Source organism: Arachis ipaensis, chromosome B1 (assembly GCF_059453495.1).
Source record: "Arachis ipaensis isolate K30076 ecotype BB chromosome B1, ASM5945349v1, whole genome shotgun sequence".
NCBI lineage: Eukaryota > Viridiplantae > Streptophyta > Magnoliopsida > Fabales > Fabaceae > Arachis > Arachis ipaensis.
This window is the reverse complement of record NC_142436.1, coordinates 64,370,362-64,396,276: the sequence shown is the minus strand read 5'-3', so window position 1 is coordinate 64,396,276 and position 25,915 is coordinate 64,370,362. Positions and strand designations below refer to the sequence as shown.

Genomic DNA, 25,915 nt, shown 5'->3' with positions numbered 1-25,915 from the left:
GATTACCCTGTCGAGCCTTATGTAGCTGTCGTCCAGGTCGATGACACCATGATGATGGGTCCTGAGATCGGACTCTCGGATCCCCAAGGTGTTGAACACGTTTCTGAACATAATGTTGGAATCCAATCTCATGTCAACAAGAATCCGTTTAACCAGGCCCATTCCAATCATCGCCGTGATCACCATGGGAGGATTTTTCGGGTGGTTGTGGCACCAAAGATCTTCCTCAGGTCGCCCGTGCTCTCTCATTCTCGGTTCCCTTATGAATTGGGAGAACTCAACCAACTTGCCTTCGCAGATAGCCTGCTCCAAAGAATCTTTCAAATCAAAACCGTCTTGTGTCTTGTGACCGAAGCCTTTATGGTAGTCGCAGTACAAGCTCTTGTTCCCGACAGTCCTGTCCTTCAGCTGTCGGGGTTTGGACAAGATGCCCTTGTCCACAATCTGCTAATAGACCTCCGCTGTGGGGGCCGTGAGGGGAGTGTATAGTTCGTGAACTTCCCACCCGAGGAAACGGCTTGGGTTGTTTCCCTGACGCCCCTTCTTTTGGTGTCTCTCTCGGTTTGTCTGCATACCTGGGTTGGCGGGGAGGTGGGTTGGTCGACTGCCGCTTATTAGCGGCCACCATCTGGCTGACTTCCTCATCATTATCGTACTCTCTTACCACATTTTAGATCTCCTGCACGGTCCAGACGGGCATAGTAGTAAGGTGTTTTCTGAAGTCTTCGTTCAACAAACCATTCATCAGGCACAGGCTGGCTACCGAGTTGGTCAGGCCGTCAATTTCCATGCATTCGTCATTGAAGCCTGTCCAGAAATTTTTAGGTTGGTTCTCCATTTCTCTGGGTGATGCCAGAAGGTTGATCGGGTGTTTGGCCTTGGCAATGCGCGTGGTGAACTGCGCTAGGAACCCATGAGTTCTATCCAAGAAAGTCGTAATGGACCCCTGCGGGAGTGCGTTGAACCACCGTATCGCGGGACCCGTTAGCATTACTGGAAAGGCTTGGCACCTTACTGCGTCACCGACATCCTTCAGGTTCATCCCGGCCTCAAAGGTCGTTAGGTGTTCCCGGGAATCTTTGGTCCCATCGTACTTCATGTCCGTTGGCTTGTCAAAGTGTTTTGGCAGCCGGATTTTAAGGATGGAGGGGTAGAAAGGGGTTGTTCCCATGATGATGGGGTCCCGCCTTCTCCTCCCTCTGCTTTTCTGGGTTCCCCATAATCTTCCGTTCTCTCGGGGGTTTGGGAGCGGATTTGAGAGCGAGGCCAAGCGTTGGTTTCCACACACTCATTCCCCCTCCTAGGATGCCTCCCACGATCACCCGACCTTATCGTGGGAGATCGGGTGCGGACAAGCTGGGGCGGGTGTCCCTGCTGTGGGAAGGGCAGTAGCAATCTCTCGCTGCGAGTTCTCGCTCCAAGTTCTGCACTCTGTGCCTGAGTTCCTGCATTATTTTTAAGTTGTCATCTCCCGTTCCTCCGATAGGGTGTCTTTTGGGAGATCGGGAGTATTGGTTCCCTCACTGGGTCACAGGCCCTGACTGCTCGCAAGAGGCACCAGCGAAACTCACCCTACTTCTCACACGGGCCCCTCATTCTTCGCGAAGCTCGTCCGACGGCAGAAATAATGCCATGCGGCCACCAAGTCCCCACAGACAGCGCCAATGTTTGTCTGCTCAGGTTCTCGGGGGTCCTACTGTCTGGGTTGATACGCTTGATGGAGCAGAGGTTTGGAGGGGTTAGCACTTGGATGCAAGCTGAGGAAGGTCGGCCGTTGAGACTCGCTAGGTTACGAGATGGTAGGGCCACCTGCAAGAACTCCGACACTCAAGTCAGCTATTAGGGTTGGGTTAGGTCACATATCTTTGGGGAGGGATAGGTCCCTGCCCTCTTATAGTCCATACTCGGGTGGGCCCTTTGTGATCAGGCCCACCTTCCTGAAAGCTTCTGCTAGCTGTCCAGGCTCTACATGGTGAGGAGGGAAAGGCGTGTGTTCCCTCTCAGTTTGGGTAATGTGACCGTCGGGTCGGCTGTTCGGGCTTCGACCCAGGTCGCTGGCGGGTCGAGCCAGAACGCTAATATTGTTGAATGCAAAATAAACATTGTCCAAAATATATAATTAAACATCTACATGTTTAGAATATAATCAATCAAACGTAAAATATAATCCAAAACACTAAATTAGAACATCAAAAAATGTCCCTAGCGAAAAAAAGCATTGGCCCGCCGGGGGGTCCCGTCTCACCCTGCCAAAGCCCGCGGTTTAACCGGTGCGGCTTAGGCGGATTTTCAAAGTGTGGCGGTCTTAATTTTTCAGTCCGAACCATTTTTTTTGGCGGGTTACGTAGGCCGATCCGATGAGTTTAGCCCCGTTTGCCACCCTTACTCTTAGCTGACACAGCTAAGTTACATACATTTATAACTGACTCTATCTATTTGAATTTTTAAAATACGATTATAGTCTAAAACATTCATAACAAATGTATATGGAAAATGCTACTTGTACAACAAAATTCAGCCTTTGATCAGCCTTTAATATTATTTATTTATTTTTTAATTAAAACATATTCCTATTTTTTAGGATACACATTTATAATTAAGATTAATTTAAATTTTAAAAACTAAAATTTCTCTAACTTCCTACCCACTTCATAGTTAGTTATTGTTTACTTGTTTTACGTTTCTTCTATTCTACTATAATATTTCAATTTGTATCTGAAGAAAAAAAAATTCAAGTCAGTGCATTTAGAAAAAAATTAATCCCTTACTTATTGTAGCTTTGATAAAATGCAGAATCTGTTTTACAATTTTCTAGTGATGAATGGTCGAATATAATTATATATACAAACTAAAATATTTTCAATTGTAGTTTCTTTTTCAATTGTAACACATCTAAAATTATTAAGTTATACAAAAAATATTTTTGAAACACATCCAAAACCATAAATCTAAAATTTAAATTTAAACATTAAAAAAATAATTGTAACACATCTAGAATTATGAAGTTATACAGAAAATATTTTTGAAACACATCCAAAATCATAAATCTAAAATTTAAATTTAAACATTAAAAAACAATTGTAATACATCTAAAATTATGAAGTTATACAGAATTCAAAATACAGAAATCGCACATACAAAAATAATTTAACATTGTAATATATATGAAAATCTCTTCAGGCCATTTTATTCGATTTTTTGTTTCAAAAAAAATAAAAAATTTATACAGAATAATAAAAAAAAGTAATGGTGTCAAAGACACGACCAAACCTTATGTAAGTTTTTGGCGAGGTTGATGCGAACGAAAGAGGAGGAAGGCGGCGACGAAGATGAGTGTTAACGAAGGGGAATGTGGCATTGTGAATGAGCACCGAGGAGAAGGAGGAAGGCAGTGTCGAAGATGAGCGCGGAAGAGGAAGGTGGCGCGGATGAACGACGGCGGAGGATGACTTCTCGATGTGCGCCTCTGAGTTTTCCATGTGAGCCTCTGGGTTTTGTTTTCCATGACTTCTCTGCTTCTTTGAGTGTTTTGTACGGATTTAGTTAATAATTAGATGGTTTAAGGTTTATTTTATAATTTTAAAATCAAAATTTTGAATTTTGAATAATTTAATTTTTAGATATGTTTTTAATTATAATATATTAATAATTAAATATATTAAATCTGAAATAGAAATTTAAAATTTAAATTTTAAATTTCAATTTTATTTAGTTTGTATTTTAGATGTGTATTTAATTTTAAAAAGACAGTAAATCTATTCATAATTTTTAAATGTGTTTGTTTTAATTTTTTTTAAATTATTGTAATAAAAGGCTGAATATTATACTATTTTTAAAGGATACCTAATTGAATTGAATGTATATTTATAACAAATAAATAAAAGAAAAATAACACTAGCAATACAAAACTCTAATTACTTTTCCTTTTTTTACATGCTACTGTTGTTTTTCTTTTATTTATTAATTTTTTAATTTTTTTTACTGATAGTAATACGAGACTAGTTTTCCACAACAATGAATTATAACCAAGGTTCGGAAAATCGGACCGGTCATCGAACCACTCTAGTCACTGGTTTACTGGTTTATTGGTCCAACCGGTCTAACCGGTGGTTCAACCGGAAAAACCGTTTTAGAATAAAATAATAAATAAATTATAAATAAACATCCTAAAATATAATTATAGTCTAATATAAATCTTAAAATATCTTCGAAATTTAAAACACTACATAAAATATCATCAACCAAATCCATATGATCTTATCAAAATACAAACTCAAAAATTAAATAGTAAAAAAACATATTTAAATATTAAATCCCAACATCATGATTTATCAATCATCAAAATCCACAAGAACTTGTTGCAAATTTGCTTTGGTGGATTAGGATTAGGATTAGAAGCATCAATCAGCAACAAACAAAGCCAGCAAAAACCAGCAATAATTAGGAGCCAGCAACTACAAATCAAAGCAAAACCAGCAACTACAAAACAAAGAAGTATCCATAACCAGATACGAAAGTAAAGACCAGCCACAGCACATTGAAAAATCAAAAAATTATCAACATAACCATATCTAAATTCTGCCACCAACATTCAGCAACAAACAAAGCCAGCAAAACCAGCAATAATTAGGAGCCAGCAACTATAAATCAAAGCAAAACCAGCAACTACAAAACAAAGAAGTATCCATAACCAGATACGAAAGTAAAGACCAGCCACATCACATTGAAAAATCAAAAAATTATCAACATAACCATATCTAAATTCTGCCACCAACATTCAGCAACAAACAAAGCCAGCAAAACCAACAATAATTAGGAGCCAGCAACTACAAATCAAAGTAAAACCAGCAACTACAAAACAAAGAAGTATCCATAACCAGATACGAAAGTAAAGACCAGCCACAACACATTGAAAAATCAAAAAATTATCAATATAACCATATCTAAATTCTGCCACCAACATTCAGCAACAAACAAAGCCAGCAAAACCAGCAATAATTAGGAGGAGCCAGCAACTACAAATCAAAGCAAAACCAGCAACTACAAATCAAAGCCATTAGCAAATGTCAACAAAAAAATTAGGAGCCATCAACAACCAGTAAAAGTGTAAAACACTAGCCAACGAGAAATTAGAAAACACTAAACAGAGTAACAATAAATTTGAAAACAGAGAAAACACTAAAATAGAGAAAACACTAAAACACTAACCTGGGTAATTAGTTAATTACAGATCCATCAACAAATACATTCATAAATTAAAAGAACCTTGTGACTGACTATTATTCGAACTAGTGGATTAGGATTAGCAGAATCATTTGAATTAGGAGGATTGGTAGACGAATTATTACTTAAACAGGCATTATCAGCAATTGCTTCTTGATTAATACTTCCATCCATAACTAAAATCAATAAATCATAATCCAAATTAAAAACAGCAACAGAATGGCTAGATATCAAATAATCATCCATAAGACCATAGAACATAATCAGTAACAAATCCATTACTCAATTTCAGAAACAAATCCATTACTCAATTTCAGAATCAGTAACAAATCAGTAACAAAAGCACATATTAGAACAGAATCAGTAACATACCAGAAATCAATCACTAACTTCAGAGTTCAGACCACTAACCTTGAATGAGAGAAGGACGGCGACGGCGAGACGAGAAGGACGGCGACGGCGAGACCACGGCTTGCAGCTCGAACTCGAGCAAGAAGACGACGCGACTACGTGCCGAGCTAGGGGTTTCGGTCTCGGACAGGGGGAAGGAAGAGGCGCCTCCGACGGATGGCGGCGGCGGATCCGTGGAAGAGGCTAGGCTTTTGGGTTAGGGGCTAGGGCAGTGGCTGGGGAAGGAGAGGGAGACATCGTGTGAAGTGTGACTGGGGCTAGGGCTAGCACGAATGGGTTTGGGGGGTGAAGTGTGAGTGTGTTTTTTTTTTCTGTTCTAAATGGCAAAACGGCGTCGTTTCTAAAAACCGGTCAGTTTTCAGTCCGATCCAACCGCCCGATTCTTAGCCGGTTCAACGGTTTTAGAACGGTTTTGTGTTTAACGATTTAGAGGAAGAACCGAACCGTTTTTCTTGCTGATTCCCGGTTGAACCAGTTCAACCGGCCGGTTCGATCCGGTTTTCAGAACCTTGATTATAACGTTAACCTGTGTATTTTTGTTACAAAATTATTAAGAGTTAACAATAAAATAATGTTGTAATAATTTTAAAATCGTTAAGAACTTAAATATAAAATTTAAAATATTAGAATTAACATTAAAACTTAACCTAAATATTAGTGAGATAAACGATACTTTACTCTATTTTAACACGTTACCATCTCTACCTCTTTTTTCGTTGTGGTCACCATGATCTCCACAAAGATTGTTTCTTCTGCAGTTCTATTATCATGTTATCAGTTATCACATTATCGAGCTAAAAACCCCGAAAACCAAACTTCTACAAAATTTGTGTTCTTCTACCAAATCTCTAATTTGGATGAAGAGTAGTGTGCGGATATTGATAGCTGTCTGGTTTTTGTCTTGAAATTCTGAACATGATTGGTGTGTCCAAGTTAATTAAGCATAAGTGGAATGGCTGAGTCAATTTGAATGAAAAAAGCAAAGTACCACTGAAATGGAAACTAAAATAAATAAAATGGGGTAACAAGTTCATATATCAATTGTCTTTTGATTAAGAGCTACATATCTCCATGTCTCTTTCTCCACAAAATCTGCATCAAGAAACCTTGAAATAAAAGCCCACAATCTGTAAACATCTTCAAAGTTTGTCAAGAAACCAAGTGTAGAAGTCACCACGAATATCCCAGGGCCAAGCCCATGACTATCTCTCTTCTTGTACAGGCCCGGCCTATAATCATCAGAAGCGCTAGATTCCAAGGCTCGTTGCTCCTCCTCTTGATTCTTGTCTAACTTCATATTACGTAAAAATGCAGAACCCAATGAGATATTGTTCCTGTCAGCTAGTTTCTGCACTAGTTTAGGATCAATCTTTTCCCCTTTCCAATCAAATATGTTGAATGCCACTGCAGGCCCACGGTGTGAACTTATGTTTGGGCCGTAGATCCTAACCATTGAAATCCCATTTTCAGGATTAGGGTGTTGTAGACTCAACAATGCATTAACCAACCAATTGATAAGGCACCTAATATAATTAGCCCAAAAAAAAAAAAAAGAAAAAAGAACTTGTTAACGTTGTATAAGTAAAACCTACCCCCAAAAAAAAAAAAAAAAAAAAACAGAAATACAAGAATTAAATACCATAAGATACATCAACAAAAAAAAATGACCAAGAAACAACACTTTCTATCAATATTAAAACTAGAAGCCAATACTTTGTTTTTTATATTGTCAGAATTTAGAGTTTAGAATTTAGTATTTAAGAATTTAGATTTGGTCAATATTAGCAAGAAATAATAAATGTTTTTGGCCATATATAATAAATAAATGAATCGAACACAATAAGATATCAGGGATAATAAACATCTGATATCCTACTGAATTGAACATTCTTATATCCTCATTGTACACATTGTATAGATACTCTATTGGCTTTTTATACTTTCTCTAAATAAAATAAGATAAGATAGTGAGTTAATTAGAGTTTTTTTCTAGTTTCTCACATAATTTATAGTTGACAAATAAATTATTGTACGTATAAGGTGAGATTAGAATTCGGATATTTACTTAGGGGTTAGTGGTCACCACCCATTAGTAAATTGGTAATTTTAATAGTGCTAAAAAGGTACCTGGCACACTACCAAAAAAAAAAGTACCTGGCCCTGCAATTAATCAACATTAGCCCCACCGAGTCTGCATGGTCCAATCCTCTGCATTCAGAACCGAAAGTATCAATCATGTGGCCAAATCTCTTCCCAGAGTTGAATGAGTCCAATTTCAGAACTGAATTTGAATTGGAACACTGGTCTTTTGGTTTTGGTTCATTTTCTTCATCATCAACATCAGCAGCAGCAATGAATGACAAATTTTGTTTCTTAAATGCAGGGACAAGGCTCACAATTCCTAGAGCTGAATCATTGCAAGAATCTTTCAGCGAACAGATGCTAGATTTCTTGACAAACAAGCACCCAAACCCAGATGGATTCTCACCAAACACTTTATAGAAAGAACAAATCATGAAATCTGGCTTGAACATGGACAACCCTAACGAGCTTGTTTCCTTAGGCCTCATGGAACAAGCATCAAGCAACACGCGCCACCCTTTCTCTTGCGCCATCGACATCCAAACATAGGAATGCGGCGTCCCGGTAACCCTCGAACGGAGAGGGAAAACGAACAGACCCTTATTGTTATTATTACCATTGTTATTCTTTATTATCTTGTTGGCTATGATTTTCTTCTTCAGTTTTCGCCAATTCATTTTCAGACTCGGCCACGAGAATTCAGCCGAGAGCGCGGTCACGCCTTGATTCTTACATACTTGTATCATCGTTTCCAATGCCTCGCTGCTATGATCATAAACTGTAAGAAGCTCTCCGTTTGGATGAAACTGAAAAGAATTGGCCAAAATTTTGAAAGCAGAGACCTCATTGGCAGTGAAAACTAGCGTGTATTCGGATTCTGATACGTTCATGAATCTCATGATCCTTTCGCTCATTCTCAACTCTAGCTCAGTGTCGTGGCCCCCGTAAAGAATCTGTGAAGGCAAAGTAACTGACTTGTACGATACGTCAAAGAACGATAATGGTTCCGTGGTTGCAAACATGGACGAAGAAGAAGAAGCAGCAGCAAGTGAAGTTGTGGAGAGTAGTGATCTTTGTTGTTGCGCGTAGGAGAAGAGACCGTTGCCTGTGTAATCGAAGCAAGTGTTAGAGAAAGTGAGGTGATGGTACTCTTGGGAACGAATCTCGTCGATTTTAAAAGTGTTGGGAAATTTTGGGAACGCTTTGATGAAGTTGGAGTATGAATCTTGAAGAGTAGGTAGAGTTTCGTGGTTGGTGAAGTATGTGTGAGGGTAAAGAGTGGAATAAATTGATTCTGCGAATTCTTGGTTTGATAAAGCTACGTTGCTGAATCTGGGTTTGGGAGTGTCACTGGATTCGGCAGAGACAAGGGATAATGGAGATGGGAAACAGCCATTGAAGCATGGTTTTGAATTTGATGACAGGTTCATCTTTTTTATTCTTTTGGTTATTTTTCTGAGATTTAAGGGATTTTTTTATATTTTTTATAGAAAATTTTGGATTGAAGGTATGTTGGTGACTTTGGTGTTAATGTGTGGTTCATTTGTCGTAGAGGCTAGTTGTGTGTGACAGTGTGGACTGGGTAGGGCGTCTACCTGTGTACCTGACCAGTTCCATTATCCTTTATCATTATTCCTTACCAACTCAGATTCAATTAAGGGATTTGTATGTAGGCGCATTTGTTCCTTTTTTTTTTCCCTTTCAATTTTAAATTAAAAAAATTCCTTATTTACAAATTACAATACAATTAGTTATTCTTAAATTTATTTTTTAAACAATTTTTTATGATACTAATTTAAAAAATAAAGCAAACACATTTAAATAGATTTAATATTTTTTTAATTTAAAATACAAATTCAAAACACAGTTTAAGTAAAATTAAAATTTAACAATTCAATTTTAAACATTTTAAATCTTAACATATCCCAATACAATCACTAAATATCCCAAACACAGATTTCACTCCAGTAAAACCTTTCAATCCTGCAAAACCGAGAGTTGTAGCGCCTTACACTTCTCCTCCGTCATTGCCCTCTTCCCATGTGTCGCGCTCCTCCCCCTCCCTTGCTGCACTCCTCCCTCGCATCGCGCTCTTTCCCCTTGCGCTCCTCCATCGCCGCACTCCTCCCTCGCGCCATGCTCCTCCCTCGCCGCGCTCCTCCCCTCTGCGCTCCGCCATCGCTGATGTATGAGCATCTTTAGTTGTTTTCTTTATTATTTTTTTGAATAAAGTTAGGGATTTTCTTATTTTAATTGAGATTTTTGTGCTTTAATCAATGTTCTTGGAGTTGCTTTGTGTGTATGTTTGGAAAGTTGTTGAAAATTAGGAAAGAAAAAAGGAGAAGGACAATGAAAGAAGCCCCTGGGAGAACCAAAGAAGGTGGCATGCAAAAGGAAGCAACCTCCCAGGGAACTAAGAATTGAAGACAAGCCCCAAGGAAGTGTAACACCTTTGAAGAGAATTTGTAAATGCTATCAAACCTGACCTCTTCATACTCCAGCGAGCATAACTTGAGCTATAGAGGTCCAAAATGATATGCATATTTTGATAGTGGACATTCAGTTTGAGTCATGAACTATGTAACACCCTACTACACCTAGGATGTAAAACTGAGGTGGCGAGGTGCTACGACCTCTAAATAAAATATAAATATATATAATAGTTGAAAGAATGTAGTATACTAGGAGCCTTGAAGAATGGGTAAAAACAAAATCGCAAAAATAAAAGCGCAACGTTTAGGAAAGAGATTACTTGCCTATGAAGAAAACTAGAGTTCTCAAACATATATATAAAAAGTAAGAACAGAGGGTCAAGAATACAAAATAACAAGCTCCTAACTCAGCTTGCGAAGCTAAAGTTGACTGGAGAATATTTACATACATATATATATACATAATCCAGAACCCAAAATATATATATAATCAAGCCTGGTTCTTCATAAACCTCTAAGAGGTGCAAAATAATACAAGTATATATATAACGAAAGTCTATACACATATAGCAAAAGACCAAAAGTAAAACCCCAAAATGAATCATCTTCGCTGCAGAAGTTCCAGATGCCAACTGAGGTGCCTCTCGACCCACATCTGAAAAACATAAATATTGTATGGGATGAGAATTGGGGGTTCTCAGTATGGTAAAGGTGCCTGCATATATAAGATATAAGGTCTTGGGAATGCCAGAGACAATCCTAGAACGCCGACACTCAGATTATAAAATTTAAAGACTAAAGTAGAAGCCATAAGTCAAGGTGGTTTTCTAAGGATTCCTAACTTAACCAAGTCTTAAGCCTAACGAAATCCCTAACTTCTCTGCCTTTCCTCTGTTCCTCCATCTCCGGTGAAATTACAAAGATAAACAAGCAGACAAAGGCAAACACATGTAGAATACAAGTAATACAGATAGCAAATATAATAAATAGCATATTATAATCACTTAGGCAATCCCAATTAATGCACAAACAAACAATTCAAACAATATGCATATGATGCATGCCTGTCCTATGGCTGATGATATCATCTGTCGATTATATAGCCAACCCGATATGTCCTGGTAGTTAACCGTGGACTGAAACACTCATCGCGGAGCAAGTGGATTTGAGCTACAACCCCCTTGCTACTACCCGCTCAACCTAGAGCCAGTGAAATAACCACTACTGCAGCTACTCCCCAGGCGGGTGTTTAAAAGCTCAACCTAGAGCGAGTGGAATAACCACTACTGCTGCTACTACCTAGGCGTCACAATCTCTGACCTGGAGAAAGCGGGACGAACCACTATCCTTGCTACTACCCAGGTATCTCAAGCATTGATTATCAATTTTGTCATTATTCATAACATGATCATCCTTTTCGCACACTTCATTTTATCCAAAAATTCGCCCACAGAAGATTACAATCCTAATTCTCTGTCTCTAGACTCAAAACGGAAGTATCTTAGAAATCGAAACCCATTTTGAAATAGTTAAATTGAGTAAAATAAAAAAGAAAGCCATTTTCTCTTGCAAAAATTGGTTTCAAGATTGAAAACTCTGCACTAAGACAGCAAGCTACCATGTTTTTAGAAAATTCACCAAAAATCACATTTTCACTTGATATATCTGAAAATTTTCAGAAATAAAATAGACTTATAGAGCTTTAAATCACTCAAAGTCCTAAAGAAAAATCATTTTTCTGGAGAGAGTTATACTGATTACAAATTTGTTTTAAAAAACTGGTTTCGCTGTTCAAACAGCTAAGAGCTCTATTTTTAAAACAAGCACAACTTCTTCAAAACAATTTATGAAAGTATGAAATTTCTAAACATACAAGAAAATAGTCCCAGTGTCAATGTCATTTTGGTCCCACTCAAAATTATGGTTAGGATTGGGAGATATATGCTTGAAAAGTTGCTGGTTCAATTATACAGCAGCAGAAAATCAGCTTTAAAGTAACAAACTTCAAAAATTTATATCTCCTAATCCAACCGTTAAAATTTAACAAAATTTTGTAGGATTGAGCTACACATCACAGAAATTAAAGGAAAATTAATTTCATCTAATTATGATGGTTAGATCATTCCCAAAAAGAGTCTGAAGATGCTGCCAGAAAATAGATTATGCAGAATTTTGCCAAACCTCAACTTCCAAAATATTTCAATCCCAACCCCTTTAAAACTTACCAAATCTTACCATAGTGGCTCAAAACCAAACTCAACTACACCACATCATTCTTCAATACACTAATTTACCATCTCCATCAAGTTTTCAATCCAACAATCCATGTTTAACACAACATCTATCTTCAATATACATCATCATGATCATATCCAACAATTCAAGTTCAATATAACAATATACATACTCATCAATACCTACATCATCATACATTTCAAATATCATATTTCCACCATCATCAACTATATTCATGTCACAAAACCAGTGAATTTATCATGCCTCAACAAATCAAACATACATTGTCAACTAAACTACCAATCAAATCCAACATTCTCAACTTATCCTAGGTCGTCTAGCCTAAGTTTTTACAAGACATTACATATTAAATACAAGAAACCAAAATCATATGTTGGCCGATTTCTTCCTAAGCAACAAAACCCTTCAAAATTCTTTCTCACCACAAATTCCAAGCTCCAAATTCTCAATCAAGCAAGTTCAACTCAGCATCACTTGCTCCACATCATCAATTGACTCCAACCAATATCCAAATTCAATCTAATATCACATATTATTACTATAATCAATGTAGAGTTCACGAAATTGGAAATTCAACAAAAATTAGGGGTTCCTTACCTCACCTACGGCTCAAATAAACAAAACCCAACAATTCTCGCAAGCTAATTCAATCCTAAGAGATTAAAATCACATAATTCTCAATACAAAAATCCCATAAATTCGAAACTGAAGGGGAGATATTTGGGTAATAAAAATTAGATTTCTTACCAAATTGGTTGGTGAGCTTTGTAGATAATTCCGAGACAAACGCGTGATCACTGACGAATCGTCAATCGGAGCTCCAGATCAAAAGTTATGAGGAATTGAAATTACGATCAAGGGTTGTTGTGTTCATATTCTTCCCTTCCCCAAAGCTACATCAGCGTGTTTCATTGAGAGAGAGGGAAGGGAGAGCTGAAGCTCTTTATGTTTTTAATGGATTGGGTTGGGCCTTGGGCCCAATATGGGCTCGGTTTGCCCAATCCGGCATGTTCAGCCCAATCTTGGGTCAAATTTTTTAAAATTAGTGTCAAAATTCATGTTTTAATTAATTCTACCTCATTAAACTATAAAATTCTATTTTCCAATTTCTTTGATTAATAATTAATTTATTAGCTAATTATTTACTAATTTTGAGGGTTTTACATCCTACCCACCTAATTTGGAATTTTGTCCCCAAAATTCAATTACTCGCGAATAAGTGCGGTTAGTTTGTCCTTTCTCTCAATTCAAGTTAGCCGGTGTGCCTTTCCATCCCAATTTGATTTCCAAAACACTTTTAATGGGACTTCTTTTTCTTTGAGTTCTTTGATGTTTACATTATCAATCCTAATTCGGGTCATTTGAAACTTCATATTTTTTCTGAATTGAACTAGTTCAAGTTCTATTATACCACTGGTTCAATTTGTTTAAACACCTCAGATGTTACCTCGAAATAAACTCCTTTAGGTCCATCACTCATCTGTTACCAGTCGCCGGAGTAGTCTTCAAGAATACAACGCTTTCTCTTTTAAACTCTCTAGGCTCACTCCTTTAGTCTGCATAACTTTTATGTTGGCTTGCGCAATTAGAACCTTAACTCGATTTTCACTTAATCTTTCCTCATTATTTTCAACTATCAGTTCAGAACCTAAAACTCTTGATTCCCTTGTTCAACATACTTCAACATTCTTATTAACTTTTTATCCCCTTATTGCACTTCCCGAATTCTCGGCCTTACAACTCCTTGGAATTCGCAATCGATTCAGTCTGATAGCTCTAGCTGGTGCCTCAACACCCAGCTTTAGACTACAACCTTACTTAACGGTTCCTTCTCCTTAATCATCCTCCAATAACACTCAGGGTCTTTTTATTGAGGGCGCTTGTCACCACTTTACAATGTTGCCTCCACATGCATCTTAAACCCTTCGATAATACTTCACAGTGATTTCAAATGGCTTATTAGGTTCATGTATCGCGAGTATTGGTACCGAGATTAATCTTCCTCTTAAGATTCGAAAGTTTTCTTCGCAATCAGGAATCCACACACACGGTGCATCCTAGCATGCCAATGTAATTTCAGACAATATGGTCAGTGAGAATTAAGGCCCCCAACACTCTTCTTGGTATCGTATACTTACACGGTACATCTTCTACGTCCAGAGGTCCTGCTCTAAGGAACTAACATCTTAATGGTTATATCAAGGAATTATATCAAATACTAAACTAAGATCGGGTTGATTCTGAAAAGGTGTTAGGCTCAAGAGGCGGTTAAACAACATAGATAGTGCTCGTTAGAAGTAGAAAGATGTCTTGCATGGTGTTTAGGCTAATTCTTAGAGAATAGCAAAATGCACAAGAAAGAACTAAAGTGCATCTCAAGACAGGAAGCCAGACCAAAAATATTTGATAGCAGAGATAAGACATATTGAATCAAGTAAGCTTCAGTTGATCTTGAAAGATACAAAGTTGTGAAGAGAGCACCCAACCTTCAACAAACTTCCAAAACTCAAGAATCATTTGTTTATACCAAAACAAGCTCAGACTCACCCCTGGATGAACAGATTCAAATATAAATATGTACATGTAAGGGGGTTAGAATTTTAGAGGATAAACCATTCGTTGTTCGAGGGAAAAAGGAATCCAAAACAAAATTCCATTAGAGGTTACACAAGGAAAGCTAGATCGAGTCGCAAAGATTTGCTGGTACTATCCCTCTCGCATATAGTCTACTACTATGGTCTTCCCTTTCTACTAACAAAATGGGTGTTCTCCACAGGGTAGCACTCGGTCGAACAGATTTTTCTTTCATTACTTCCTTCAACCAAGTCCTAAGTTTAACACTAAGCTTGACACTTTCAGTCTTACATCCTCATCCCCAACGCAGGCTATAAATAAATGCGGTGTTTCAAAATCACATATTACAATTTAGGTTTTGGCTATCAATTTCGCAATTACCTCAATCTTGCTTATTCGATCGTCCCCCATCTTGAATCTTTCCTTGCGGACAATTCCTGAATACATGCCCAGGTAGACCACACTTGTAACATACGCCCAAGCCAAAGCGGCACCCTGTCCGGATGACAGCGACCACACTTTTGACATGTCAGTTCCTCCAAAGTATCCCTTGTTTATTTCCCTCTTCGCTTGAATTCTAAGCCCATTGGTGCCAAATTCTTATTGTGGTCTCTTCGGTGGAATTCTCGGCTATCATTCTGATTGTTTACCAAGTCTGAGAAAACTTTAATCTCCATCAGACCCACTGAACTCAGTATATCACTCCGAAGTCCCTCTTCGTATTTGATGCATTTCCATTCCTCAAAGTCTCCTGGAGCACCCTGACAAATCTTGGAGAATCAACATAATTCCTCAAACTTGTTTGTGTATTCAGCTATAGACATTTGACCTTGCTTCAGTTGCAACAATTCAAGTTTTTTAGCCGTCCTGACTGAATTGAGGAAGTAATTTTTGTAGAATTCTAATTGAAAGGCATTCCAAGGTATTGCAACATCGTCTTGCTACAGCAGGCGTCGCGTACCCTGCCACCAATACTGGGCTTCACCTGTTAACTGATAAGTTGCAAACTAAACACGTTGACTTTCAGGAACTTGTTGTGCTTGTAATGCCCGTTCCATTGCCTGAAACCAGTTATCTACCTCTGTGGGGTTCGTTGTCCCTCTAAAAATGGACGGCTTTATCTTCAGAAAGATTGCTAAGGTCATTGGCCCATTTCCTCTGTCATCACCATTCCCATTACCGACTTGATTTCCCAATGCCGTAGCCGTAGCCTGCATAGCAGCAGCCATGTTCTCCAGGGTAGTTATAAAGTTCACAGGATTATTCTCAGCTGTCTCAGGTTCTGAGTTACTAGCACTATCTCTCCCTCGACTGTGACCGCGTTCACGAGTCACCATCTAGTCCCTGTTCACACCAAACAAGTGATATCAAGGTGATCAGTCTCAATATCGCAAGTGTAGTACATCAAAGTTCTAAATGCATGCTCATGAACATTCATGCCACATATATCAGTTAGATATCCTAATCAGCATGTATAAACACTCAGAGTATGCCAAGAAGCATAGTCAGTCCGTCCCTCAGGCTCTATAGGAACGAACTGCTCTGATACTATAATGTAACACCCTACCACACAGAACTTTACACCTAGGATGTAAAACTGAGGTGGCGAGGTGTTACGACCTCTAAAATAAAATATAAATATAGATAATAGTTGAAAGAATATAGTATACTAGGATCCTTGAAGAATGGGTAAGAACAAAATCGCAAAAATAAATGCGCAACGCTTAGGAAAGAGATTACTTGCGTATGAAGAAAACTAGAGTTCTCAAACATATATATAAAAAGTAAGAATAGAGGGTCAAGAATACAAAATAACAAGCTCCTAACTCAGTCTACGAAGCTAAAGCTAGCCAGAGAATATTTACATACATATATATACAAAACCCAGAACCCAAAATATATATATAATCAAGCCTGGTTCTCAATAAACCTCTAAGAGGTACAAAATAATACAAGTATATATATAAGAAGAGTCTATACACATATAACAAAAGACCAAAAGTAACCCCAAAATGAATCCTCTTTGCTGCAGAAGTTCTAGACGCCAACCGAGGTGCCTCTAGACCCGTATCTGAAAAACACAAATATCGTATGGGATGAGAACCGGGGGTTCTCAGTATGGTAAAGGATCCTGCATATATAAGATATAAGGTTATGGGAATGCCATAGGCAATCCTAGAGCGCCGACACTCAGATTATAAAATTTAAAGACTAAAGTAGAAGCCATAAGTCAAGGTGGTTTTCTAAGGATTCCTAACTTAACCAAGTCTTAAGCCTAACAAAATCCCTAACGTCTCTGCCTTTCCTCAGTTCCTCCATCTCCAGTGAAATTACAAAGACAAACAAGCAGACAAAGGCAAACACACGTAGAATATAAGTAATACAGTTAGCAAATATAACAAATAGCATATTATAATCACTTAGGCAATCCCAATTAATGCACAAACAAACAATTCAAACAATATGCATATGATGCATGCCTGTCCTATGGCTGATGATATCATCTGTCGGTTATATAGCCAACCTGACATGTCCTGGTAGCTAACCGTGGACTAAACCACTCATCGCGGAGCAAGTGGATTTGAGCTACAACCCCCTTGCTACTACCGGCTCAACCCAGAGCCAGTGGAATAACCACTACTGCAGCTACTCCCCAAGCAGGTGTTTAAAAGCTCAACCTAGAGCGAGTGGAATAACCACTACTGCCACTACTACCCAGGCGTCACAATCTCTGACCTAGAGAAAGCGGGACGAACCACCATCCTTGCTACTACCCAGGTATCTCAAGCATTGATTATCAATTTTGTCATCATTCATAACATCATCATCCTTTTCGCACACTTCATTTTATCCAAAAATTCGCCCATAGAAGATTATAAGCCTAATTCTCTGTCTCTAGACTCAAAACGGAAGTATCTTAGAAATCTAAACCCATTTTGAAATAGTTAAGTTGAGTAAAATAAAAAAGAAATCCATTTTCTCTTGCAAAAATTGGTTTCAAGTTTGAAAACTCTGCACTAAGACAGCAAGCTACCCTGTTCTTAGAAAATTCACCAAAAATCACATTTTCACTTGATATATCTGAAATTTTTCAGAATTAAAATAGACTTATAGAAAAATCATTTTTTGGAGAGAGTTATACTGATTAAAAGTTTGCTTTCAAAAACCGGTTTCACTGTCCAAACAGCTAAGAGCTCTATTTTTAAAACAAGCACAACTTCTTCAAAACAATTTATGAAAGTATGAAATTTCTAAACAAACAAGAAAATAGTCCAGTATCAATGTCATTTTGGTCCCACTCAAAGTTATGGTCAGGATTAGAAGATATAAGCTTGGAAAGTTGCTAGTTTAATTATGCAGCAGTAGAAAATCAGCTTTAAAGTAACAAACTTCAAAACTTTATATCTCCTAATCCAACCGTTAAACTTTAACCAAATTTTGTAGGATTGATCTAAACATCACAGATATTAAAGAAAAATTATCTTCATCTAATTATGATGGTTAGATCATTCCCAAAAAGCGTCGGAAGCTACTGCCAAAAAATAGATTATGCAGAATTTTGCCAAACCTCAACTTCCAAAATATTTCAACCCCAACCCCTTTAAAACTTACCAAATCTTACCATAGTGGCTCAAAACTAAACTCAACTACACCACATCATTCCTCAATACACTAATTTACCATCTCCATCAAGTTTTCAATCCAACAACCCATGTTTAACATAACATCTTCAATATACATCATCATGATCATATCCAACAATTCAAGTTCAGTATAACAATATACATACTCATCAATACCTACATCATCATACATTTCAAATATCATCTTTCCACCATCATCAACTATATTCATGTCACAAAACCAATGAATTTATCATGCCTCAACAAATCAAACATATATTGTCAACTAAACTACCAATCAAATCCAACATTCTCAATCCAACTTATCCTAGGTCATCTAGCCTAAGTTTTCACAAGACATTACATATTAAATACAAGAAACCAAAACCATACCTTGGCCAATTTCTCCCGAAGCCACAAAAATCCCATAAATTCGAAACTGAAGAGGGGAGATTTGGGTAATAAAATTTGGATTTCTTACCAAATTGGTTAGTGGGCTTTGTAGAGAATTCCGAGACAAACGCGTGATCACTGACGGCTCGTCAATCGGAACTCCGGATCAAAAGTTATGAGGAATTGAAATTACGATCAAGGGTTGTTGTGTTCATATTCTTCCCTTCCCCAAAGCTGCATCAGCGTGTTTCATTGAGAGAGAGGGAAGAGAGAGCTGAAGCTCTTTATGTTTTTAATGGATTGGGTTGGACATTGGCCCATTACAGGCTCGGTTTTTCTGGTTTGGCCCGTTCAGCCCAATCTTGGACTAAATTCTTTAGAATTAGTGTTAAAATTCTTGTTTAAATTAAGTCTACCTCATTTAAACTATAAAATTATATTTTTCAATTTCTTTGATAAATAATTAATTTATTAGCTAATTATTTACTAATTTTGAGGGTTTTACAAACTACCCTCACTTTTAGCTCGTAAAAGTAGCGCCCAAAACCAGCGTATTACACGCCCAAAACTGAATTTGCAAACCAAGTATGGCATGCAACACACCTTCGATGGTTTCCAAGTAACCCAAAGTGGCGTGCCGCATGCCAGCCCCAAGTGCCACATGCCAGCCCCTCTCTTTGCCACTTCCATGCACTCCATACCATTGGCATGCCACGCCAAACCACACGCCACTTCCCTTCCATACGCTAATGAAAATGAGAATTTTGTCGTATAGTTTGGAATCAAGAATCAATTCGTTAGTAGTATAGTCCAAACCAACACCGAATTCTCATAATCAAATATTAATCTAAAGATGTCACAATACAAAACAATTATTATAACCGAGAGTATTTAGCTCCTGAATCGTCTTCCCTAGGAGTTGCAATTAAGTGTATAATCATTGGCTATGAGGGAAAGCATGGGGGACTAGGAAATGAAAGCAAGAGAGCAAGTAATGTAAATGACAGGAATGTAACTTAGCATGCAAGAAAGTAAATAGCAAGAAAGTAAAGAAAAGCAAGTAAAGGAATGTAAATGGCAAGAATTGGAGAATTTAGGTTTCCTATCCTAGTTATGGACCACAAACATGGTAATTGTATGGAAGCAATCCAAATCAGTCAATCCTCCTTGAGAATTAGTCAAAAGGTATAATTGATCTCAATCCATAAGTCCTAGTCAACTCACTAATTACTTAGTGAAAGACTAGCGTCAATGGAAACCAAACCAATTAACCATTCTCACACAATGCGGAATGGACATCCACAACTCAATTTCACCCAAACATCCAATTTCTCAACCAAGAGTGTGAAAACTAAACATGCAAGAAATTAAACATCAAAGCAATAAAATAAACATGCAAGGAATTAAAGGTCAAAGCAATAAAAGTCAAAGCAATAAAACTTCAAAAGCAAGAAATCTCTTGGCAAGTAATTGAGGAATAAGGCTACCTATCCTAGCTATTGACCACAAACATATGATGATTATGAAGAGTTAATCCTACTTAGTCAACCTTACATCGAAGATAAGTCAAATAGGCATAGTTAATTTCAATCCCTAAGTCCTATGTCAACACTAAGGGGTCACATAGAGTCAAGGGAGACCAAATCAACTAACTACTCTAATATATCAAACAAGAATGGACATCAATGACTCAAGGGTCACCAAAGTCATCAAATTCAAGCCAAGAGTTAAGAAAAACTAAGTAAAAACTAAGCCAAGCATTTTATAAAATACTTGGTGTGCATGAAAATAAAATAATATTAAATTATAATAAAATAAATTCCTAACTTCCAAAAGTAAGAAAATAACAATAATAATTAAAGAAAGCAATAAATGATATGAAAACATAAATTACATTAATTGAAATTAAAGAAATACAAGAGTGTTCATAACATGAAAATTAACATAAAAGAGAAAATAACAAAAGAAATGAAGAAGATAAAGACAAGAAAGCATAAAAACATAAATGAAACTACACTAAAACAAGAATTAAAGTGCTGAAATTAAAAGGAAACTAAGCTAAAAACCCTAATTCTAGAGAAATGGGGGAGCTTCTCTCTCTAGAAACTAAGAGAAAACATCATAAAAACTAAACCTAATTGCCCCCTTCATTCCTCTTCACTTTGGCCTTAAATAGCTTCAAAAAATGAGTTGGACTGGGTTTTGGAGGCCCAAAAATTGCCTCCAGTAATTTGCATTAATGACTTCACGTGCATGCATGCGTGCGTACGCACGACCTACTGTGCGTACGCACGGTTGCGCAGAATTCTCATCGTGCATACGCACGACAATTGGTGCGTACGCATCCTTGCACGAAGTCACCGTTGTGCGTACACACGCATCACTGTGCATACGCATCTTTGCAGCAGCTTCCAAATCTCATTTTCTTCATGATTTCTCCCCTTTTTGATGCTCTTTCTTCATTTCTTCAACCCAAACTTGCCTTGAAAACCTGAAATCACTTAACAAATACATCAAGGCACCAAATGGGATTAAAGTGAATTAAAATTGACTAAATTCATGTTTATGTGATGAAATCCACTCAAATCAAACCAAAATATATCATAAAATATGGACTCATCAATTTCTCCCCACTTAAACAATAGCATTTCCTCATGCTAAACACAACCAAAGGAGATGAATGAAGGGGTGAATGATTTATTCAATGCAACTACTTATATGTATGCAACTATACTAAATGCTAACTATCTATATCTATACTATAGTTTCTATGGAGTTTGGCAAAAACAAACAATAGAATCTCAATCAATCCAAAATAAGAGCTTAGGGCCAAGACAGGAAAATATAGCAATATAATCAATGTCCAAAGATTGATTTGAAATTTTCAAAATTAAGTTCAACAACTTGCAAGAAGATACAAGGTAAGTGATGGAAACATAGAATTGAGTGATCGAACCCTCACTAGGTGTGTATACACTCCCAACGCTCAATGTTTAGGGTTTAATCACTCAAGTCTCCTCTAATCATACTTTCAAAGATTTACAAGTCATCTAACAATCAACTAATATTTGATGAATAAATGCAAATATCATGAGGACTTTTGTGGGTTGTAACGGGGCTTAGGTAGGGGTAAGATTAATATGGTTAAGTGGGCTATTAGATTGGATCTTTGATTAGCTCAAGTATCCCACCTAATCTTATATCATCCTATATACATGACAAAATAACCTAACTACCCATTTATCCCTTTTTCATGTTTACTCATGCATCTTTCTTTTTCAATTCACACACACATGCATCCTTTATTTACATTCTTATTATCATTTCTTTTTCTTTTCTTTTCTTTCCTTCTCTTTTTTTTTATTATTATCACAAAGAAGATGCATATGTTTTAAATGATGAATACATGAGTGATTACCCATTTTTTCCAAATTTTTAATATGAGAACCCAAAACACTTACTACCAAAGTTTTCCACAAATTTTCCCCACACTCGATTAACATACACACACACTCAAACCCAAGCTAATCAAAGATACAATACATGGACATAATGGTTTTTCGCTTAGGGCAAAAGATGTCCTTAAAATTAGAACAAAAGGGAAATTAAAAGGCTCAAAAGTAGTTTTCAAAGGTAGATGTAAGGGTTGGTCATATGGGTTAAGTGAGTTCAATCAAAAAATGGCCTCAATCATATTAAATGCATTTCAAGACAACAAATATAGGATATAAAGAATCCAAGCAAATCAAAGATCACAATCATAAAAGGAGTATATCACACAAGAATAAAATTTGTGGTTGAAGATGTGCAACCACACAATTAAAGCTCAAATCTCACTTGGTAATTTGTTCAAGCTCTTTTCTATGTCCCATAACAAAGAATACTTCAAGCAAGTTCAAAAACAAGTTTTCAAATCTAATCAATGGAACGCCCTAAAAGAGATTTTTTGAAAATTCTTTGTTGTTTCAACCAAACTTATTCAATCTAACATGCAACATGCAAGTATTTACTATCATATAACTATAAGCATTAAGGAGATATCTATAAACAAACCAAACAAAATACAAATAAGAGAAAAAATTGCAAAAATTAAAGAAAAAGAACAAAAAGAGTATTGCAAAGTGTCTAAGAAAAGAATTTTACCCCCTTGAAGTTGGCGATCCTCTCCCACACTTAAATAATGTACGGTCCTCCGTGCATGCACATGATTCAGGGTGAAGGACTGTGAGGCTCCACCTTCAGCTGGTGGGCTCCGGGGGCTCTGGTTGCTTTGTATAAACATAGAAACAACAATTGAAGAAAAAGTCATATGAGCGTGGTATAATAGAAGACAATGTGTGTATTCGAAGTGTGCACGGTTTAGAATACAACACATTGGTGGGGTAAAAATAGAAACCACATAATCAAAAGAAATATCTTGTTCCTCAATCAAGTAGTCCTAGGTTGCAAGTAATAAATAAGTAAAACTTAAGGCACAAACAACCTAGGTAACCACAATTAAAGTGAATTGAGTATAAAATATATTGGATAGTGAGATTGTGCAAGTGAAAGCGCAAAGTGAATAGAAAATGGCACAATCGACAACAACCAATTCAATGATGAAAAGAGACTACTTATTCATCCTTAGGAATAAGGAAATAATCACATGTATAAGGTGTTTGTTACAAAAAGTGGCAAGTTTTGATAAGAATCAAGTCAAGTCAACTCAAAAGAATGCAAAGCATTAACAAGGAACAAATACCTTGTTATGTGATTATATTCACTTAATAACCATGATGACTAAGTAGCTCAACTCAATTCACTAAAATAAAAGTGCACAATTCATAATGCCAAATAAGAATAAAGTCTAATGCATATGGTAGCTACAACATATGAATCAAACTCACAATTCAATTAGGCAATTAAACAAAGAGTTAGTGTCCAGTGCACATATTCATCAAACTTGAAACCAAATTCAAGCAAGAAGCAACCCAAATCAAAATCAAACAACACTTGAAATTTATTTAATCAACAACAATTAAACTAAAACAAATATAATAATTAAAATAAAAATGAAATGCAATGGAAAGCAACTAGAATAAGTAGAAAACAGGGCAAAAGTAAGAGAAGAGGGAGATGGAGGGGAAAAGAAGAGAAGAAGTTGAGAGAAGAGAAGAAAAGAAGTAAAGTGAGAAAACAGGGGTGTGCGCACGCACAGGGTAGTGTGCGTACGCACACAAGGCTAAAAAGGGGGTTATGCGCGCGCACAGTAGGGTGCGGGCGCTGCGGACAGAATGATCATAAGGGTCTGTTGATGCGTGAGCATCTTTCCTATCTTTTCCTAGTGAATTTGCATATAATTTATTGAGTTTAATAAAGAATTAATTATTTTTTAGCCAATATGGATGCTACTTTGAGTCTTTTGCAATTTTGTTTATTTTAGGTAGCATTTGGCGGAATTTGATGGAGTTTCTGCAGCACAAGAATCAAAGGAGATGGCAGTGAGGAGTGACGCGTACGCGTGACTAACGCGTACACGTGAATTTGGAGCTTTCTCTGGCAACGCGTGCGCGTGACTGACGCGTACGCGTGATTTGAAGATTTGCTCAGCGACGCGTGCGCGTGACCGACGCGTCCGCGTGACTCACAGAAAAGACCATCGACGCGTACGCGTGACTGACGCGTACGCGTGACATGCGCCACGTACAGGAAACGCAGAAAAATGCTGTGGGTGATTTCTGGGCTGTTTTAACTCAGTTTCCAGCCTAGAAAACACAGATTAGAAGCTGCAGAATGGACAAAACAAGTGGTCTCCACCCATCAATTGAAGACTTGATTATTTAGTTTATTTTGATTTAAATTCAAATTTGAATTCTAGGAAAAGATATTATTTTAATTTTAAAAATTAAATTTTAAATTTATTAGGATTAGTTATAAAAGGGAGAAGAAACCTCTCTTTTAGAGGAGGTCCTGGGGAGGATCCCATTCCATCCCAATTTACAATCCGTATTTTCTCTGAACCATGAGCAACTAAACCTCCACTGTTAAGGTTAGGAGCTCTGTCTATTGTATGGATTGATACTATTATTTTTCTATTTTAATTCATGTTTTGATTTATATTTAAGAATTGTTTTCATTCTTTATTTTATGAATTTGGGTGGAACGAAAGTATGACCCTCTTTCTAAATGCGTTCTTGTATAACTTGGAAAAGCTCTTTACTTGAACAACAGCTTGAAAACATATTCTCCTAAATTTCTAATTTATCTGGATTTAATAGGATACGTGACATATAATCCTTTTATGTTTGGGTAATTAGGATTTCTGTGGCATATAACTATAATTGAACTTTACCCCCTAATTGGAATTAATTAACCAAGGAATTGGCTGTTAATGAATTTTAGAGGAGACTAAAAAGGTCTAAGGAATTAGGGACTAGTCACATATAGTTGCCATAAATTAGATCTTACATGATTAAAATAAAATAATAAGAAAAGTCAATCCAGAAAATAGATAACTCTAAAACCTTAACTGTTTCTTCATATTTTATTCCTCACCTATTCTCCTGCCTGTCTTCAAACTCTTCTTTATTTTTTTATGCTTTTGAACTTCCAAACACTATTTTCTGTTTGTCTAACTAATCCTATCAAACACTATTGTTGCTTAATCCATCAATCCTCGTGGAATCGACCCTTACTCACGTAAGGTATTACTTGGTACGACCTGGTGCACTTGCCGGTAAATTAGTGGGTTACAAATACCGCACCAAGTTTTTGGCGCCGTTGCCGGGGATTGACTGTGATTGACAACTACTAGTTGTTTGATTTCTTAGATTAGATAATTTTTCTTTTAATTAAAAAAATTTATTATTTATTATTAATTTTATTTTTTATTTCTTTTGTTTCCTTTATATTTTTTTCTCTTCCTGTTCGTTTCCATCCCCG

At 36.9% G+C, this 25,915-nt stretch overlaps 2 protein-coding genes across 2 annotated transcripts; both read right to left on the bottom strand.

The window, feature by feature from the left end:
• Nucleotides 1-670: 670 nt before the first annotated feature.
• LOC107607339 (uncharacterized) lies at nucleotides 671-1,099 on the bottom strand. The gene has a single exon (XM_016309308.1). The coding sequence runs from the start codon at nucleotides 1,097-1,099 to the stop codon at nucleotides 671-673; it is 429 nt and encodes a 142-aa protein (XP_016164794.1).
• Nucleotides 1,100-6,595: 5,496 nt separating this feature from the next.
• LOC107607334 (uncharacterized) lies at nucleotides 6,596-9,443 on the bottom strand. Its single transcript, XM_088501451.1, has 2 exons — nucleotides 7,789-9,443; nucleotides 6,596-7,157 (listed from the first exon to the last, which is right to left on the bottom strand). Exons 1-2 carry the CDS (start codon nucleotides 9,144-9,146, stop codon nucleotides 6,665-6,667), a joined length of 1,851 nt encoding a protein of 616 aa, XP_088357577.1. The 5' UTR covers nucleotides 9,147-9,443; the 3' UTR covers nucleotides 6,596-6,664.
• Nucleotides 9,444-25,915: the final 16,472 nt, after the last annotated feature.

What these genes read in the sequence shown, in the direction of transcription:
- LOC107607339 (XM_016309308.1), bottom strand. Translation starts at nt 1,099, where the DNA reads ATGAAGTACGATGGGACCAAAGATTCCCGGGAACACCTAACGACCTTT.
- LOC107607334 (XM_088501451.1), bottom strand. Translation starts at nt 9,146, where the DNA reads ATGAACCTGTCATCAAATTCAAAACCATGCTTCAATGGCTGTTTCCCA. An exon ending in TTGATTAATTGCAGGGCCAG is followed by an intron (nt 7,158 to 7,788) that starts GTACTTTTTTTT and finishes TAATTATATTAG; the next exon opens with GTGCCTTATCAATTGGTTGG.